This window comes from Diabrotica undecimpunctata, chromosome 4, assembly GCF_040954645.1.
Source record: "Diabrotica undecimpunctata isolate CICGRU chromosome 4, icDiaUnde3, whole genome shotgun sequence".
Classification (NCBI taxonomy): domain Eukaryota; kingdom Metazoa; phylum Arthropoda; class Insecta; order Coleoptera; family Chrysomelidae; genus Diabrotica; species Diabrotica undecimpunctata.
In genome coordinates, this window is record NC_092806.1 from 13,116,843 (window position 1) to 13,136,358 (window position 19,516).

The window sequence follows — 19,516 nt, forward strand, 5'->3', positions numbered from 1 at the left end:
CTGCAAACCATTCATTTGCAATGGAGCTGGTAGTGGAGAAACGGTCTCTTAAGGCCAATAATCTTAGGCGGCAATCTTCACGGTCTGTTGTTCTACGGCGGCGTCCAGTGCCCCTTGCTCTTTACGTACGGCCTTTTTGAAGCCATGCCTGACAACACCTAACCACGGTGTCTACACTTCTTTGCACTCTAACTGCAACTTCCCGAAAAGAAAGTCCAGCTTCCCGAAGTCCCATTATACGGCCCCTATCAAACTCACTAAGTTGACGAAATCGTACAGGTCTCCGTACTCTAGGCATCGTAACCAATCGTAAAGAATGTCAAGAACCACAATCCGCCAAATTTGGATCTTTACTGCGACTGAAACATTCATTTTTAGATTGTTAGGGACTTTAAAAACTAAAAGTATAAAAACCGGAATCTTCAATTGATAAGGCTAAAAACTTTATCACTTGTTTTTTTCAGTAAGATAAATATATTACACCAAATTTTATTGAAATAAAATCATTTAAACTGGGTGTTCGGATTTCTATGTCACTTAGTATACTTATAAATTGTTTTCCAGTCCTCCGGTCCTGTTTTTCGACATTTCTTTCGTTTCATGCCATATTTTGTCGTTCCGCTTCAATATCTTCCCAACCGCATTATCCCAAGAAGGTCATTTTCTTTCCCTCCACTCTTTTTCTTTCTTTTTGTCCCCTAACCAGTCAAATTGTCCTCTTTCTATAAACTGTGTTATTGATTCAATATTCAGGTTGGTCCTAATTATTTAATTTCTCACTTTATCTATTCGTGAAACACTTTTTAATCTTCTCAAATACTTCATTTCATTTAAATCTGTAAAATGTTTAATTCCTACAGTTGAGTCCATGGTACTTTACCCGTGTATCATCATTTCTTCTTCTTCTGGTTCCTATCCGTTTCGGATGTTGGAAATCATATTGGCAATCATGACCTTGCTTGGTGCGGCTCGAAACAGCTCCGTTGAGGTTTTCTTAAACCATGTTCTTAAATTCCGCAGCCATGATATTCTCCTTCTACCGGGTCCTCGCTTACCTTTGACTTTACCTTGCAATATAGACTGCAGCAGGGAGTAACGGTGCTGATTTCTCATAACGTGTCCCAGATATTGCAATTTTATGCGTTTGATCTTAAACACATAGAAATATATATACAAGATAAAATCGGAGAAGACCAGGCAGGTTTCACAGCGGGGAAAGCATGCTTAGATCACATTTACACGGTCGAACAACTAATAGAAAAAAGAATGGCCAAAAATAGATCCGTCCATCTGGCTTTTGTTGATCTTAAGAAGGCATATGACTCAATACCTAGAACCAAGCTATGGGAAGCAATGGAAGACATCGAAGTTCCACGAAGATTAATAAACGCGGTAAAAGCACTCTACAAGAATAACGAAGTAGCTATCAAAACGGGCAATAGAATATGCAGGCCATTTAAGACGACAAAGGGACTACTACAGGGTTGCTCCACATCCCCCACCCTGTTCAAAATATTCCTGGAAAAAACCCTGAAACCATGGAAAAGAAAGTGCGAAGGAATGGGTATACCAGTAAGGAACGAATATCTATATACGCTAAGTTTTGCCGACGACCAAATAGTGATCGCACAAGACGAGGATGACCTCAGTTTTATGATGAGAAAACTGGAGCAGGAATATACAAAGAATGGGATGGAAATAAACCTAAAGAAAACTGAATACCTAACAACGGAGAATACAGAAATAAAACAGCTGGAAATAGACGAAGGTAAACAAATCAAAGGAACAGACAAGTATAAGTATTTAGGTTTCATAATATCAAACAAAGGAACAACGGAGGAAGATATAAAAAATAGACTAGGACAAACAAGAGACTGCATACGAAAATTGAACCCGGTACTATGGGATAAGAACATCAGCATGAAAACAAAGAAAAAAATATATAATACCATGACAAGAAGTATCCTCACTTATGGGTGTGAAAATTGGACAATAAATAATAAAACCAAAAACAAAATAACAGCAACAGAAATGGAATTCCTAAGGAGAAGCTGCAGAGTAACAAGAAGAGACAGAATAAATAACATGGAGATTAAGAGGAGAATGGGAATGAACTCCGACATAATAGACTACATCGAACAGAAGAGATTAACATGGTACGGACATGTCAGAAGAGCAGACCAAAATCGGTGGATAAATAGAATAACAGAGTGGAGCCCGATAGGAAGAAGAAAGAGAGGCAGACCCCGAAGATCTTTCAGAGATGAGGTGGACGAAGCAATGAGTAGAAGAAACCTACAAGAAGGGGACTGGCTAAACAGGAAAAATTGGAGAAAACGGTTGAGTGAAGGAATACAGTGAAAACTGTGGAAATCCTTGTATATATATATATATATATATATATATATATATATATATATATATATATCTTAAACACAATCTCTGGTTCCTTCTTCATTTTTTCTAGAACTTCCTTGTTCGTGATCCTTGCTGTCCATGATATTCTCAGCATTCTTCTATAAAGCCACATCTCAAATGCTTCAAGTTTTTTAATAGTGGTGTCTGTAAGCATCCATGCTTCCGCCCCGTACAACAACACAGAGAAAACATAGCATCTCAAATGTCTCATTTTTGTATCTAGGGATATGTTGTGATTTTTGAAGATGGCGCTCATTTTGTTAAAGACCGTTCTTGCCTTTCCTATGCGGCACTTTAGTTCCTGTACATTGCTCCACTGTTCGTTTATAATAGTTCCCAGGTAGCAATATTGTTTTACTCGCTCTATCTGCGTCCCATTAATGTATAGATGAGCCCCATTTATATTCTCCTTGCTGATAATCATTTGTTTCGTTTTGTGGGTATTAATGTTTAGTCCGTACTGTTGACTGTACTCGTTTATTCTGTCCATTAGCCTCTGAAGTCCCTCTAAACTACCTGCTATCACCATGGTGTCGTCGGCATATCTAACATTGTTTACTCTTTCACCATTTAGAAGGATGCCTTCGTCTATTCCGTAAAGAGCCTCGTTAAAAACTTTCTCTGAGTACATATTAAATATCAACGGCGATAGGATACATCCCTGTTTAACTCTACGTAGTATTTTTATGTGATTTGTTTCTTCTCCGTTAATTTTCATGTATGCGGTCTGATTCCAGTATAGTTTTGAAATTATTCTGAGGTCTTTGTCATCCAGGTCTGCTTCTTTTAAAATGTTTATCATCTTTTGATGTTAAACTCTGTCAAATGCCTTTTCATAGTCGATCAAGCACGCGTATACGTCGCAGTTAACGTCCCTGCATCTTTGAATCAGTACCTGTACTCCGAAAAGTGCCTTTCTGGTATCCACTGCGTTAATAAAGCCGAACTGTCTGTCCGATATTTGTTCCTCGCACTTCTTATAAATTCTTCCATGGATGACTCTAAGAAACAATTTCAACATGTGGCTCATTAGGCTGATTGTTCGATATTCTTCGCATCATCATTTAAAGCATACGAAATAAATCGGAAATTTACTCCCAGCAACAGCAAGTGACAGAAAGTGGCTACTGCTCCTATTACGGATCATATTATAAAATTTAACGCTATCAAATAAATATAATGTAAAATGTTAGTTTTGCTTGAAAATTTTGAAATCTTTAAAGTCTGAAAACGTCCCCAAGCGTCTTTTTTGTACCTATCTCTTTTCGATGTACTCCGATGGATAAAGAACCATGGACTTAACTGTAGCTGAGTACTTTCGGCTTACAAAGCCATCCTCAGAGTTATGTTACAATAGAATAACTACAGTACATGGCCAAATTATTAGGCCAAGCATTAAAAATTTGCATTTTTTTAAATTAATAATTTTTATCAACAGCAATGTTATTATTTTTTTCGCATAGCAACATTTAATATAGTATGGTAACATTATTGTACTATTTTAACGTTGGCAACATCGCCCTATCCGCCATTTCTAGACAGCATTGCGTCTTGTCAACTAGTGTGCATTTTATAACCTCAAATACTGTCTGTCAACATTTGAGTTCTAAACGGTTTTGACCCGAAATTTTATTGCAGAGGTGAGTGATTTACCTTTTTTTTTATTTATTATAAATATATGCAGTGAAGTTATTGGTATCATTAAGGATATTATACATTTTTAGATGGGGGAAAAACGCTGATCTGTCACCAAAACGAGTAGGCCAGGTATTTGGCCTCTTAAAAGCTGGGCAAATGTCTCAAAATGAAATAACAGCAATGGTAGGAGTATCAGAAGTTATGTAAGGAATATAAAACAGAAAATTGCGTCTGGAGTCAGTGTGGATCAAAAGCGTAAGGGTAACAGCGGAAGACATCGTGCGACTACTCCTAGGACTGATCGCAAAATAAGAGATATTTGCCTAGTAAACAGAAAGAAACCACTGCGAATGCTTACCCAGGAGATAAAAAATGAAGGAATTTGTGTTTCAGAAAGAACAGTTCCTCGGAGACTTATCGAAAACAAACTGGTAGCTAGGACACCAGCTCGAAAGCCAAGGCTTACTCCGGCTATGATAAAGAAACGTTTCGAATGGGCACAAAAATACAGAAACTGGACAGTGGAAGACTGTAAAAAGGTATACTTGTGTTGTTTTGCTTGAATATCAATATTAAAAAATAAAAAAACATGAGCATTTCTAAAAATTTTGTTCTATTTCAGGTCTGCTTCTCGGACGAATCCATTTTTTAAGTTTTGACAGGAAAACGAAGTTTTTTCGGAGACGTCCCAAGGAGAAATACAAGCCCGACTGCATTGTGCCCACCATCACTCATGGTCTGGTCTGTGGTATCCGGCAAAGGTACAGACGGTATCTACGTAGTGGAAAACACGATGAGACAAGACCGGTACCGGAAAGTACTCGAGACGAGACTTTTGCCACAGCTGCAGGTACGGTTTCCTGGAGAAAAGGAACCCATATTTATGCACGATGGTACTCCTTGCCACAAGGCTAAGAGTATTTCAACTTATTTAAAACAAGAAAAAAATAAAGTTCTTGACTGGCCAGGCAACTCGCCTGATATGAACGCTATTGGGAATGGGTGGGAACTACAGAAAAGGGAGATTGCGAAAAAAAAAAAACATTACTAATAAAAGGGAGTTACTTGAAACGCTCTTATATGAGTGGAATCATAATCCTCACCTCCAGGAAATTATTCAAGCCTGTATCTTGAGCATGCCTCGACGTGTTCAAGCTCTTTTAGCAGCCAAAAGCGGACATACAAAATATTAAATTTACTTTGTAATTGTAAATGTAAAAATACTTTGTAAAAATTATACGTTTTACAGGTTTTTTGTTAACTTTTTTAGTACAGTTTAATTAGCTAAGAGTTATTGTTCACAAAAAAGAACAAAACAGTAATTTTTTTCAAATATATTCATAATCATGAGAGAAATAACTTCATATAGTAAATTTTTCCTTGCTTGGCCTAATAACTTGGGCAGGTACTGTAATATAATTAACTAATTTAAGTGTTACAATGTTTAACTTACGTTAAAAATTTATAAAGTAATACTACTAACGAGGATCCCCTTGGTGAACATTTTTTAAAACTTAAAACACTTCGAAGGTTTTCAAAAAACATCTAAAATACAGACTTCACAAAAACACAAAAAAAATTGTTTATGGTACGACCATCTGGTTGTAATCGAGGCGACAGACAGATTGAGTAGGATGCAATGCTGGTATTTTAAATCTTTTTTCGAAAAATGACAACTGACAAGTGTCATTTCCCATTTCATTTTAAATTTCAAATTTATATAATCTTAATTTTCGTATACATCGTAAAAAATCGTGTACATTACTTTGATTGTTGAAAACTATGCATTGTATATAACAATTTTCTTATTTCCAGGGAATATTTGTTTTGGAAAACCTACAACTCTTTACAGTATAGGGCAGTGTCGCTTCCGGATAAAAATGCTACCCCTGAAGAACCTCAAGTAGTTCAGTAAGTATCCCTTTCATTATAATACAGTTGTTTGGACATTTTCCTATTAATTATTTGCATATTAAAAACGGCGTCAGAATATGGCGGTGGAATCAGGGCCGGACTCAATAATATTAAAACTACTATACAATAATTATGATTAGTTATTCAGAAGATTTAAACATAATCTAAAAAGGGGTTGCCATTGGGTAGCTATTAAAAAATCATATTGTACACTAAATTCACTAACTGCGCGATTATAAAAAATGTAAAAACGTAGGAATACAAGATACACATTAATTAAAACCACTGTTGGGCAGTGGAGAAGTGTGGAAGATGGAAAATGCTCTGATTATTGGCAACACGGTTACACAAATAAGAGTACTACGGTATGGGCTTCAGTCTGGTAGAGGTATCTTGGTAGGGGTAAATACGAGAATGGATAGAAAATTAGATAAGAGCGATAACGTGAAAGATATAAAGTTACGAGAACGAAAAGAAAATAAGACAAAATAATACGATAAAGATACAGAGAGTTCCTAGACGGGAACAAAAGTTAGATGCAATTGTAACGACACTATTGTCGTGCCAGCGACAAACCACAATTCCTGTGTTTTTATCTAATCTGTAATCGTAAGTACCCCTTTCCTTTTTTTTCATAGCTGTTGGAGCGAATAGGGGTCATTTTAGTGTTCTATTGTCCCTTATTGTACCTGTACCGAAAAGACCTCTAGTTTTTAACTCATTTGGTAGATGCATGGACGAGAAGAAGTTATCAAAAAAAAGGTGGAATCTCGTTTTTGGCCAGCGTGATTAAAGCACATCTGCGTAAGACAAAACAACCGACGAACCAAGACCCAAGTTTTTGTATGAGGCTGGTATTTGCACTGAATTGCCTTGATATGGTGTAAACCATACAATATAACCAAGACGGAGAGTACCCATCCAAAGCTTATAACCCCAACGAATGGGTTTGTTTCGTATAAATTGTTTCGTAGGGTGCCTTCCAAAATATGGTACCATAGCTTCATCTAGGCTATGTACTTGTTCGAAAGGAGCATGATTTAAAAAATTTTGATTCAATGCATCATATACGTATTTTAGCAAACTTGTCTGTTTTGTCCAAACTATTATTATCACACACATGAAGAATTTTCATTATATGGGGAAATCTATCTCTCGATAGAGCTCCAGCGACTTTTTCATTCTGACTATCATCACGATTTTCCCAATACATATATCTTTTTCGTAACACCATGTAGCCACTCAAAATAAGCACACCCACAAAACACCTAATTTCATTATCTGTAACATCACTAGTCAAGTTTTTTTTGTGCCGCGTATGTATTTGTATATGTTGTTATCGTATTGAATAATTTGTCGTCAAAAAATAGCCTGAAGACTGTAATGGCGTGCGATTTTGTTTAGCTCCGATTTTTGGTCTCCAGTAAACATCTTTAGGATGGTGGTACAGATCACCTATAAGCCATTGTGCAGATTCTAGTTTTTCGAAAATAATCGAAGGTTTTGTTTCTTCTTTGCGTAGTGTAGCAAGAGGTACGTCGTCGTCGGAATCCGACTCTTCTGGACTCTGATCTTGATTGTCGAAAATAACCTCCACGTCATTTCTCAGCTGGCTTCATGGTAAACGGTCTATCGTTGTAATATCTTCGTCTCCTGAATCGTAATCTGTTATATTATCATTTGCATTGTCTGGAGGAAAAATAATTATACCATCAGGAGGCGTTGGACTCTCATCTGTCTCAAGTTCTGCAATTAACTCATGCAATTTTAACGGTTTCCTAAAAAAATAACCATTTTGTAGTGCTTATTGCTACTGTCCTTTTAAAAGAACAAAAAAAAATGGCCGTACACTAGAAAGTAACAAAGGACTCAAAGCAATATTTTCACTATAATTACACGTAAGTAAAGCAATGACTAGCAAATCATATAAAACGCCTACATTTGATTTGTAATTAAAAAAAACTTACTTACTTCCAATTAGCAACATCTATGTTTAATTAAAAAACAAAACAATGCTATGCCGATACGTAAACAAACTTTTAAAGCGAGCAACTGATGAAATATATCGATCGATATGTTTGACAGTAAACCCCACAGGCGCCATCTGTCAACGGTAAGTTTAAGTTATCAATTTAAGGGAAATAGATCGATTGCCTTTTAAAAGGACAGTAGTAGTATGCGAGTTATTATGGCCTTGACGGTAACGTTTAACCTCTATTGGAAGATTTGCATTTGTAATGAGCTGCCAGTTGCAAACAAATAGACTTTAATAGTCTAATTTACCTTCTTCTTCTTAACATGCCATACACCAAAGTGCGTAGGCGACTATCTCAGTACTAGAATTCTGTTCTTGGCGGCGTGACACAGCTCGCCTGTATTGTGTATTCCTGTCCATTCTTTAATATTCCTTAACCAGGATAATTGTTTGCGGCCGGCTCCTCTCCTACCTTCGATCTTCCCTTGTAGGATTAACTGTGTTATTTCATATTTTGCTCCTCTCAATATGTGCCCAAGGTAACCAATCTTGCGTTTTTTAATTAATTCAAAGTTTCATCGTTTCGAACTCTATCCACCCAAGGTATGCGCATCATTCTTCTCAATGACCACATTTCAAATGCTTCAAGTTTGTTGATAGATGTTTTTTTCAAAGTCCACGTTTCCATGCCATAAAGCAAGATGGACCATATGTAGCACTTGACCATTCTGTAGCGTATTTCGAAATTTAGGTTTTGATTACATAGGAGCGGTCTGAATTTCACAAAAGCTTGTCTTGCCATTTGTATTCGGGTTTTTATCTTCGGTCTTGTTGTGGATCCTATTGGTCATTGATTATGGTGCCAAGGTATTTAAAAGTTTTCACGCGTTTTATGCGATCGTCACCTATGCATATTATCGGGTTTTCTACCCTATTATAAATATAATCTAATTTACCATATTTGGCTTATTTATATTATATAGCATAAACACAATGGTATTTTTTTGGTACTATTTATTTTGACGAATACTTTAAATTAGGTATTAGAATTTTAGTCAAAATATCATAAAAAATATATTTCACTTTCATAAAAAAATTAACTCAAGCGTCTGATTCCTTGATAATAACATTTTTATCGCATGAATTTGGTTAAATATTGATATCTATCGGGTACTTACATCTTTTTATCGTACATAAATTTCAGATATGATAATTAAATTGTTAATGAAGGTTTATTATATGTACAAATATGTAGTCAAAACAATAATATCCGCGGAATAGTCTAATGGAATGACTCCACGGCATACTTAACATACCGATGCAGTTACTGTTTTATATGCAAACTTGTACTTGTATTCATAATAATTATACAGTGACGTCACAGTTGAATTTTTTATGCTTTCTATTATAATGCCTTCCTCCTCTATCTTTTCTCCTTCTTAAGGATGTAGTGGCGTCATGTAATTTGTTTGACTAGTTCTGTCCAATTATCTCTATCCTGTGCGTGATGTTTTGCTTCGGAGAATGAGTAACCAATCATCTCCTTTATTTGGTCCGACCATTGTATTGGAGATCTTACTCTGGATATTTTACCCGCTACGTTACATTATAATGCATCTTTCACTAATTCATTCTATTATACTCCTTGCAGCATTCTGGAACCCTTTACCAGCTTGTACAGGTCTAGTGGATAGATACCATATGTTTTTGAAGTCACTTAATATTCGCCGAAAAGTATTTGCCACTTAAAGATCTAATGCCACACAGTCATGCAAGATATAGATGACTATTTCAGGTTTTCTACTACACAGTCTGTAGCCTAAAGCTATGGTTTGTTGGAACAGTGAGCGACGCATAACTCACAGTCAGTCGAATGCCGCGCAAGTTCGTCAAAATTAAAGAAATGGTTTTCTATGATAACGGTTTGTTAGGTTCTGCTGAGCTGCGTGAACTGCAGAGCGATAGCCGTGTACGTCCATGGTGTGCGCTGGAATCAACTGCGATTTGATTTGGACGCAAACGTTCAGCTGAGCTCACAGCGTACACATCTATACGGAAATTATAATTTTATTTTTATATAGTTATTATTATTGTAATAATTAAGTGATGTCTACTAAATTTTCTCCCGAGGAGGATGAAACACTAGTGGATCTAGTACAAATTGTAAGACAGTTCCAAATAAATCCCTGGAAAGTCTAAAATATTCTCGAAATTTTTCCTCGTTTTGAACAATCTTTCTGCGACTGTTAATTTAAAAGCAACTTCTGTATTAAGACATGAAAAAATTTCGTTTACTTGTTTTCTACAGTTCTTCAGCTTTATTAGCGAATGTATATTTTCCCAATGAGAGTTATGACCAGTGATACGGTGCTTTTTGGCACTCCCACGGCTTGTCGAGTTCTTCTAGAAATTCCCATATTCGCTTAGACCACCTTAGGGCGTATAAGAGCCCCCTATGTTAATTCCCCTTGCACAATGCAAAATTGCATAAATCTTTACCTGTTGGCGTATATCCACAAAATGTACTTTTAGTACAAGATCCCACTGCAGAATCACTACTTTCATAACATAGATAATCAAGCTCGCATTTATACATACATTTAAAATTAGGAGAATACATTGATAATAGGTTGCCAGTCAAAAAGTGACTGCAAATATTTTTATTTCAATTATCCTTCCCCTATCAGTTGGCCCAACGTTACATTGATACGAAAATTTAATTTTAGATAACTAAAATAAAAGCGCAGCGTAAATTTTAGAAGTTTTAATGCAGCCAACAACATTTTTGAATTTATTCAATTATAGAAAATATTTTATAACGTAATGAAAACTATTGATTAAACAGAATAATAATGAATTTACAAAAACGCACAGAATATGTAATTTTAACAAAAAAAATGTGAAAGTTTACTACTGAGTTCCATCCCCTTTATTTTTAATGAAATCCACAATTCTTCGAGGCATAGTTTTTACCAAGTTCTGACAAAATTCTAATGTAAACGAATCCCATATTTCTTGCAATTTTTCCTTCAATTCGTTGACGGACCTGGCAGAATGTTTTCTCAAAGTTTTTTTTATTTCGCGCCACAAAGTCTCATCGGAGACAAGTCGGGACTGTTAGAAACCCATTCCAGAAGTGGTATGCCATGGTCTTCAATCCATTTTAAATCCTCCTTTTTAAACGGTGTTCCATAATCGGTAAAAGAGATTCTTCTAAAATATTCTAATGTTTATCCGTGTTTACAATCCCATCGATAAAATTTAACTTTTTCACACCTTTAGACGACATACTGCCCCAGATCATCACAGATGCATTAAATTTGACTTTTCTCTTCAGACAGTCGGGATGGAAAGCTTAATTTTTTCTGCGAATGACGCGACTCCTACTGTTTCCAACACACACTTCAAATCTTTACCCCATTGCGACTGAGTCCATCTTTATGCTCTTTTGACCATCTTAGTCTATTTTTCTTTTGATGTAATGTTAAAAGTGGTTTTTCCTTAGCCTAAAATAAAATGAAATTTAATAAAAACAATCCTTACAAATATTTTCAACTATAAAACTTACTTTGTAAGTACCAAATGCTAATTGGTGACATTTTGATCTAGAAACGTGTCTTCCAATAACGTCACTCCATAAAACGCTTAACTCCATATAATTTTTCTCGTCGATTTTTCACTATAATGCGGTTATTTTCCTTTTTCGTACATTTCTAGGTTTTGTGACGACCGAACCTGTAGTTTTGTATCTTCTGACTATATTTCTTATGCTATAGCGTGACAATTGCAACATATTTGCGATTTCCGAATTGCATTTTTCAGAATTAAAAAATCTTATAATGATTGATCAAATTTTCTCATCGATAACTTTACCTTTACCTTTACAATCCACACACGGCAAAAAACTTTACAATACTACAAACTAAATTTGACATTAACTGACAATATTATTGTTTTGATGTCATTTTTCCATAGCTACTTCTGGATTTAACGCAATTATGAAAAAATCAACGTATGTAGACATAAGTGAATGTACAGCCATGGGTTAGTGAATTTTTTTTTATTGTTGAAAATAAATTAAAAACCATACGGGTAATATTTTTAATAAATATTAATAAAAATACCATATTAATATGGGAACTTATAAAAACATGCAGAGTATAATTTGTTTATGGTAATAAACAGACTTAAAATTAAAATTCCATAGCTGGTCCAACTGATATGGGAAGGGGCTCATATGTAAAAATGTAAGTTTGATTAACTAGGTTATGAACGTAGTGATCTTGCAGTGGGATCTTAGACTATTTAGACCTGTATCTGGGTACCATCCGGTCAGGTAAATCATCATTCATTCGATATCCCTTATATCATTTATGATATTACTGTACAATGATATAACTACTTCGTTGCTCAGGTTTTTCGGAGTCGATAAAGTCTCATCCCCTCCCCTCTATAATGATATGCAAAAGAGGTGGTTCCAGCAGGGCCTTCATAGCTGTTGTTGATGAGACCTCCAAGGAAACCAATTTTTTACACATTGTTCGGTACTTCAATGGTTTTCCAGATGGCTCGTCTTTGGCCACCATACCACCGATGCATATATAATTTTCGGTTTTACCCTCACGTTATAAATCCAATATAACATGTCTGGTTTTAAACTCTACAATTTTCCATAAGTGCGTCCGATTACCATTAACGTAGTGATCTCTCTCTTCATTATTCGTTCTATCTGCTGATTTCAAATAAGACTCGAATCTAATGTTACCCCAAAGTACTTCACTCAGCAGATTCACATTTTTACCATTTAGGTTTAGAAGATCCAATTCATCTAAATTCTTCTTGTAGGAAATTTCATATTTGGTTAGTTTTTGTGCATCTAAATCTTAATTTCACAAGTATTTATTTGACAAAAAAATAATTGATATAAACCGCGAGGCATAAGTTAGGGATATAGCTAAATATTAAAGTCACTTATCCACATTAACAATTGACATTATTTTTTTTTTATTTTTTTATTCAGAGAAATAAATAATTGAACTTTGATCAAATAAAAGGCAGATATAGAGCACAGTTTTATTAATTTAATCTTGCCCAAGTACTTTCGTTCCCTAGACCATCTTCAGGGGCATTTCGTCAATTGCGGCCTATTTCGTCAATGCCCCTGAAAATGCTCTAGGGAGCGAAAGTACTTGGGCAAGTTTCAATTAATAAAACTGTGCTCGATATCTGCTTTTTAGTTAATTAAAGTTCATTTATTCGAGCATTCAACCTTATATCAATTCAAATAAATAATTAAATTATATTAAATTTATAAGTTGTTTATAGTTTATTATGATCTATTTCTATTTTTTATCACTATTTTTCTATCACTATTTTTTAACTGAAATATTTGAGGGAAGTCGGTAGAAAGGACGTATTATCTTGTGGTTGTGAAAACTTTTTCTGCGTCATGACATGTAAGCAAAAATGGGACTTTTTTCATTAATTTCAATATTGAAAAAAACTACGCGTTCTAGATAAAACCGTTCAACAGACGACTTTCTTGAAAATACTTTCTCTTTAAATTAAGATTTTCTAAATAAAAAATGTTTATAAACAAAAAAGTTATTACAAATTAAACCAGAAAGTAAGCTGTTTTTTCAATTGTTCATAATTATTAAAATAAACAATAAAAACATTTAAAACACTTTTCATAATGTGAGTTTTTATATAGTTACTATATTTGCGAAAGATGGTCACAATGGGTCAAGTAGTTTTTTGAGAGGACAAAGGTCATTTTCAAATGGCTGTACAATATTGGTGTTTTGTCAATATTTAAAATGTTTTTTTTTTTGGTCCGATTCTCTTTATAAGATCTCAAATTATGATGTTTTTTAAAAACTATAATAATTTTTAATTGTTTGCATACAAATAATTGATGCAGAATGAAGTACCGTTACCATTATATTGGCAATATTCCCAACTTAGGCCGCGCAGCGCGTAGTATATTAGAAAAGAATCAAACGACAAATATTTGCATGCTCATAGCTAATAATTCACGTACTCGTACGCTCTAATAATTCATTTTCATTTTTGTTCCATCGCAACAGAATGATTGGTGGGGTTACACATAAAAAACCGTAAGTTGTTAGAATATCCAATATGTTCACTAATATTTTATAACTTAAAGTGAATAAAGAATATATTGTTATGTATAGGTAGCCTTGAATCTGCCTGGTTATTGATCCCAAACCCCACTTTGAATATTCTTCCAGTATTTTTTTCATCATAAATAAGATATACTTTCCTAATCGTTGCTATAAAAGGCAAAGTTTGTTACAAAATAAATAAAGCCCAGACCAAGACTTGTTTCACATATTTTGTCTTGTGACGAAGCCACTTGGATTTTTAATACGCATAATGGACAATATTATTGCTATGTTGGTGAGAAGAATTCTCATGTTATAAATAAATTAACATTAATAAAGATCTAGCATAAATGTATGGATGCCTGCTCGGGCCTGTATCGACTCAATCGTTTAATTGGTCAGGATTATCCCTTTTTACAAAATACTCTACAGGATTTATTGGATATTAATTTAGATATTCGACTTCTACATTATGGTTGTATGGCCAATTATATTTAGGAGTGTTCTTACTTTTTTAGATAATAATGTGAGCGATGGACCGGACGAGGCGGTCCAGTGGCTTGGCCAGCAAGGTCTCCTGATGTAAATCGTTGGGATTTTTATGTGTGAACAACTAATAGAAATAGGCGATCAGTTTTGGAGACGAATTCAGGATGCCTGAATTTAGAAACAATAGGGAATTTTTGCAAGAATTCGGCGATCTTTACGTACGCGAAAAAATTTGTGCATAGAAACGGATGGCCGTCACGTGGAGCATCTGTTGTAGATTCGTTTTTGTTTTTTATGCTTTTAGTTGTCATTTTGGTGTAATTTTTTTTTCTATTACGAGGGTTGTCTTTTTAGTTTCGCATATAGTCATAAAGAAAAAATATATAGACTTAAAGTCCTTTATTGCTTTTCAAAATATGTCCCACCAAGATCAATATACTTTTGCATACGTTCCAACCAATTTGTAAAACAGTTATTCCAGTCTTCAGTTGGCATCTGCAAAATCGCTGTTTTAAAGGCATCGATGGCTTCTTCTGGCGACTGGAATCGCTGCCCACGCATTGAATTCTTGATCTTTGGGAACGTAAAGAAGTCGTTGGGACTTAGGTCGGGACTATACGGTGGATGGTTTAACAATTCGATATTTTAAAGCTTCAAAAACTCTATTGTCTCTTTTGGGCAGTGTGAGTACTTGCATTGTCCTGATGTAGGATGATTCGCTGTTGTGTGTTGCTTTGTCGTAGTTTCGCGATAACTTCTGGTAAAAAAACCCTTATATACCAATCAGAAGTAACCGTTCTTCGATCTTCTAAAGCAATTGTTGCCAATGACCAGATTTTGACACAAAAGTTGCGACCATTTTCTTTGATACACTTCGAGAACGGATCACTTTTGTTGGTTTTTCGTCATCGTGAAACAACTACGCAGCGGATTGGCGTTTATTTTTTGGTTTGTAGAAGTAAATCCAAGATTCATCGCTACTACCATTACTATAAACGTTTTTTGAGCTTCCTTTGTTGAACCGTTTCAATTTTTTTCAGCACCAATTGACGCGAACCGCTTTTTGCCCTTCTGTGAGCAAATGGGGGATCCAACGGAAAACCAACTTCGTAACACCCTTCGTCATCCTTAATTAGCTGACGAACCGCATCAATGTTTTGCTGTGTGACTTCTATTTTCGGTGAACCTGACCTGGATTCGTCACCGAGACAAACACAGAAACCATTTACGCGAGACATTGCTGTTGGGATAATCTTCTTCAAAAATTGTAAAAAATTATTGCTCGAAAATGTTCTCGGTTAAGATCCACTCGCTAATTTCAAAAATTCACTGTATCTACAAGACTTGTTGTATCGCAATGAAACTCTCGATTTATGTCAACAAAAACCCTCTAAGCGGCTATATGCAAAACTAAATGACAAACCTCGTATACTATAAATTGTATCATCTAGAATTTTGTGTATTAAAAAGTTTATGTTTACTAGAATTTATTTTTCTAGTCAAGTTATTAGTTGGAAACAATTTTTGTACAACAGTTTGACATTAATACAATTGTTATTGTGTTTATTTTCCATGGCAACTTTTCACAATTAGAAATTAATTTTTTTTAGTCAATGGAAAGGTATGCATTGATACATCATACATTGTACAACATACAAATCGATTTTTAAAGACAAAAAAATTATGAATAAAAATGTCCAATGCCCCTCCTAAACTAGCCGCTTATGACTGCAATTAAAGAAAATTTATTTACACCAAACGATTGTGTACATTCTACTAAATAAATATACAGAATAGTATTACATAAAATACAATCGTTTAGAAGATATTTGAATTGAACCGATATTAAAGCTCCACCCATAGACCAAAGAGGTCTATAGCGATTTACGTCAAAGCGGCCTAAAATGAGCTTCATAATTAATAGTTTTCTTTTGTGAAGAACTTCTGTCGACACCCTGTATAACTGAAAATGGCAGATCAACAGATTTTGAAAATTTTCTTCCTTTATCAATGGACTTTGGTTGGCACCTCATCTGTATAATCACCATGAAGTGCTTTCTTAATGCTTATACACTGGTAAACTTACTTTAAAACATAAAAATTATATTCTTTATTTACTTTGATAACGTAGATTCGTAACACAACGCATGCTTGCCGTAAAATAATTGTAGTTTGCTTTAAAATCGTTTTTAGTGCGTAAAATTTTATCTTAAGTTACAATATAATATAGGGTGTTTCTCGTAAAGCGTACATTAGATTTTCATTGAATATATTGAGATTTAAAGTATGAAAATTGGCACTTTTCGCATGACTAGCTGATATATACGTTTAAAATATTTACAATTTAACTATCACTTCCGGTAAATCGGAAAGTTTTCATGAATTTGGTTATAATATGATATATGATTATAATATTTTTAATGAAACGCTATATATACTATTGTATTTTAGATTCTGCATAAAATTGTAGAAACGACACATTTTGTATAGAGTGGTCTAAAAAAATTGGAATTAGAGTAGGATGAATGAAGTGACATTCGTGGCTTGACCATCAACGTAAAGTTTGAATAAATCTATATTTTTAACCCTGTACTGCCCAATTTTGAAAACAAATTTTCTACTGTTTCTTTATTTCCTTTGTTTTAATAGGGTTTGTGACTCCTAAAAATTTAGGCCAATGGCCTATTCCGTCCTTCCGTATGTTTTTCTCCGGTAGAGAAGCGATAGGTCCTCTTTTCCTTTTCTGCTCTATTTCTTGTTCTATTATAGATAGACTGGGCCTTCTCCTCTTCTTGAGCCTCTCTACCCTCTTGACAAAGACAAGCGGCAAGATGGTTTGAAATCTAAAACACTTAGTTTATCGTTTTTTCTTATAGGGTGCAAGCATTCACAACTGCTAAATCAAATATATGGAACACAATGCGGAGGTACCACTTTTTAGAACGAATCCTAGTTCTATATAAAACCATCAACGAGTCCATTAAGTTCACTCCGCACATACATTTATTGTAAATTGTTACAATGTTAGGACATTCCACAAGAATGGTTTCTTTCTTTGCTTTGTCTCATCTTTTAACTTGACTTCTAGGATATGTGCCTACAAACGAACTCAGTAAATGGCCGGCTTGTTGTCCTACCATTTGACTGCTCGAAGGGTTATTCCTTCTTTCTTATAGTCAACTTCTTTGAAACTCACCCTTCCTTTCTTTTTCATATCTTTGTCGGTAGAGAAATTACATCTTTTCAATCTCTTAGGACGCACCGTACGTACAAAGGGAATACCCAACTTGTCCAGTTCAATTTGCAATTACATACTTGTAAACCAGTTATCAAAATATATCTTATGGTAAGCATTTCTTGGAATTATTGTAACCAATCGAAGAACCAAATTTCCGCTGACTCACAACATTTGGTAAATATTCTGAATGCTCTTCTCTATCAGTATACAGTTCAAAATTATATATAATTCCTTTGCTATCGCATAGGAGAAACGCTTTATAGCCCCACTTTTTTGGTTTGTTTTTTATATACTTTTTAGACTATTTTCCTTTGAAAGGAATAACTTGTTCATCCACTGATAGTTTTTGTGTCATTGGAATTTGCTATAACTGGTTCTAAAAGCAGTTTGATTTTGTATAACTTACTTATCTCCGGAAATTATCTGACTATTGTCATTAAAGTAGATAGTTTTTATTTGTTCCCAGCGATTCCGACTCATAGTCTCTGCAACAACTGAAATTCTAGTTGAGGGTAAACCATACACTGACATGAACAAAGATACTCCGAAAAACTGTTCTATTTCGTTCTTTTCCACATTTAAAGATGTTTCGGTGTTCTTTTGGATAGAATACAGATTAATTTGATGAACGCTATTGTCCAAAATATTGTCATCTATCAGCGTTCTAAAATATTTGATTGAAGTATACGAGTTTTCAGGTCCTGGCGGTAAACTACCTTTCCAAGGTTGAATTGGCTGTGCAGAACGACTAGTAATTCGTTTCCATGTAATATTCTGATGATTGGGCACGTCATTTTCATTGTCATTGCCATCCTCTTTTCCATTATCATCTTCCAGGTTTTCATTATTGTCTTCCATATCTCCCACGCTCACTTCTACCGAACAAACATTTTCTGAAATATGTACCACTTCATCATCATCACTGTCGGATTCTAGAATGGAATCTTCAGAGTCATATCCACAAATGTCTCTAATTTGAACATTATTTAGTTCTTCCTTGCCATAAAATGATTTTACAGAAATAGGTTTCATTTCTGTTATCACCTGCAAAAAAAATATGTTATCATTATGGACCTAACATTTTTTACTCACAAAATACCTAATATTTTATTATCAAAGCATATATTTGCTACAATAAGAGTCAGAATGTATTTATTTTTAGTTTTAATTATTTTATTTATAGAAAGTACTTGAAATTGTGATCAAAGTCATTATTATTACAATGCTGCAACACTACAACACACGAAAATAAGGACAACACACGACAACTGCTAGAACCTATGCATAAACTATGACCTGTGATTGGAATGTTCTGTGGTAGACAGATGTCTGTAACCTTATAGAAACAACGGACTTTTACGGAAAGAAGTGCAATTTATGGAACACCATGCTATGGAAGTGCTACACCAGAAAACTAAGGAACAGACCTATTGACACATACAGGATTTTGAACGTTGATGCTTTATATTAGCAAATAAATTCTGTTGAAAATTAGTGTACAAATAAAGTAGGAATCCATGCCAAAGTCCGATTTATAAATACAAGGTGTTTGAAATGGTACGCCATTTTTTCCAACTTTGTAACTCAATATAATTAAAATTTTTGGAAAGTTTTTGTCCTCGCCTCTAGGTGAATGTGCTTGAGTAGAAAATACCTGCAAAAAGTATCCTCTTTTAAACAAAAATCGCCGGGTTTCTGTTTCGTTATTGTTTGGAT

At 34.6% G+C, this 19,516-nt stretch overlaps 1 protein-coding gene across 3 annotated transcripts in view; it reads left to right on the plus strand.

The window, feature by feature from the left end:
- Ctr1A (Copper transporter 1A) overlaps positions 1-19,516 on the plus strand; it is a 125,848-nt gene that overhangs the window by 101,719 nt on the left and 4,613 nt on the right. For 2 of the 3 annotated variants that reach the window (XM_072528924.1, XM_072528926.1), the window contains 2 exons: positions 5,872-5,967; positions 14,035-14,064. In XM_072528924.1, coding sequence (XP_072385025.1) covers positions 5,872-5,967; positions 14,035-14,064 — 126 coding nt within the window. The remainder of the gene's footprint in view (positions 1-5,871; positions 5,968-14,034; positions 14,065-19,516) is intronic. The other variant, XM_072528925.1, reaches the window with a different exon arrangement.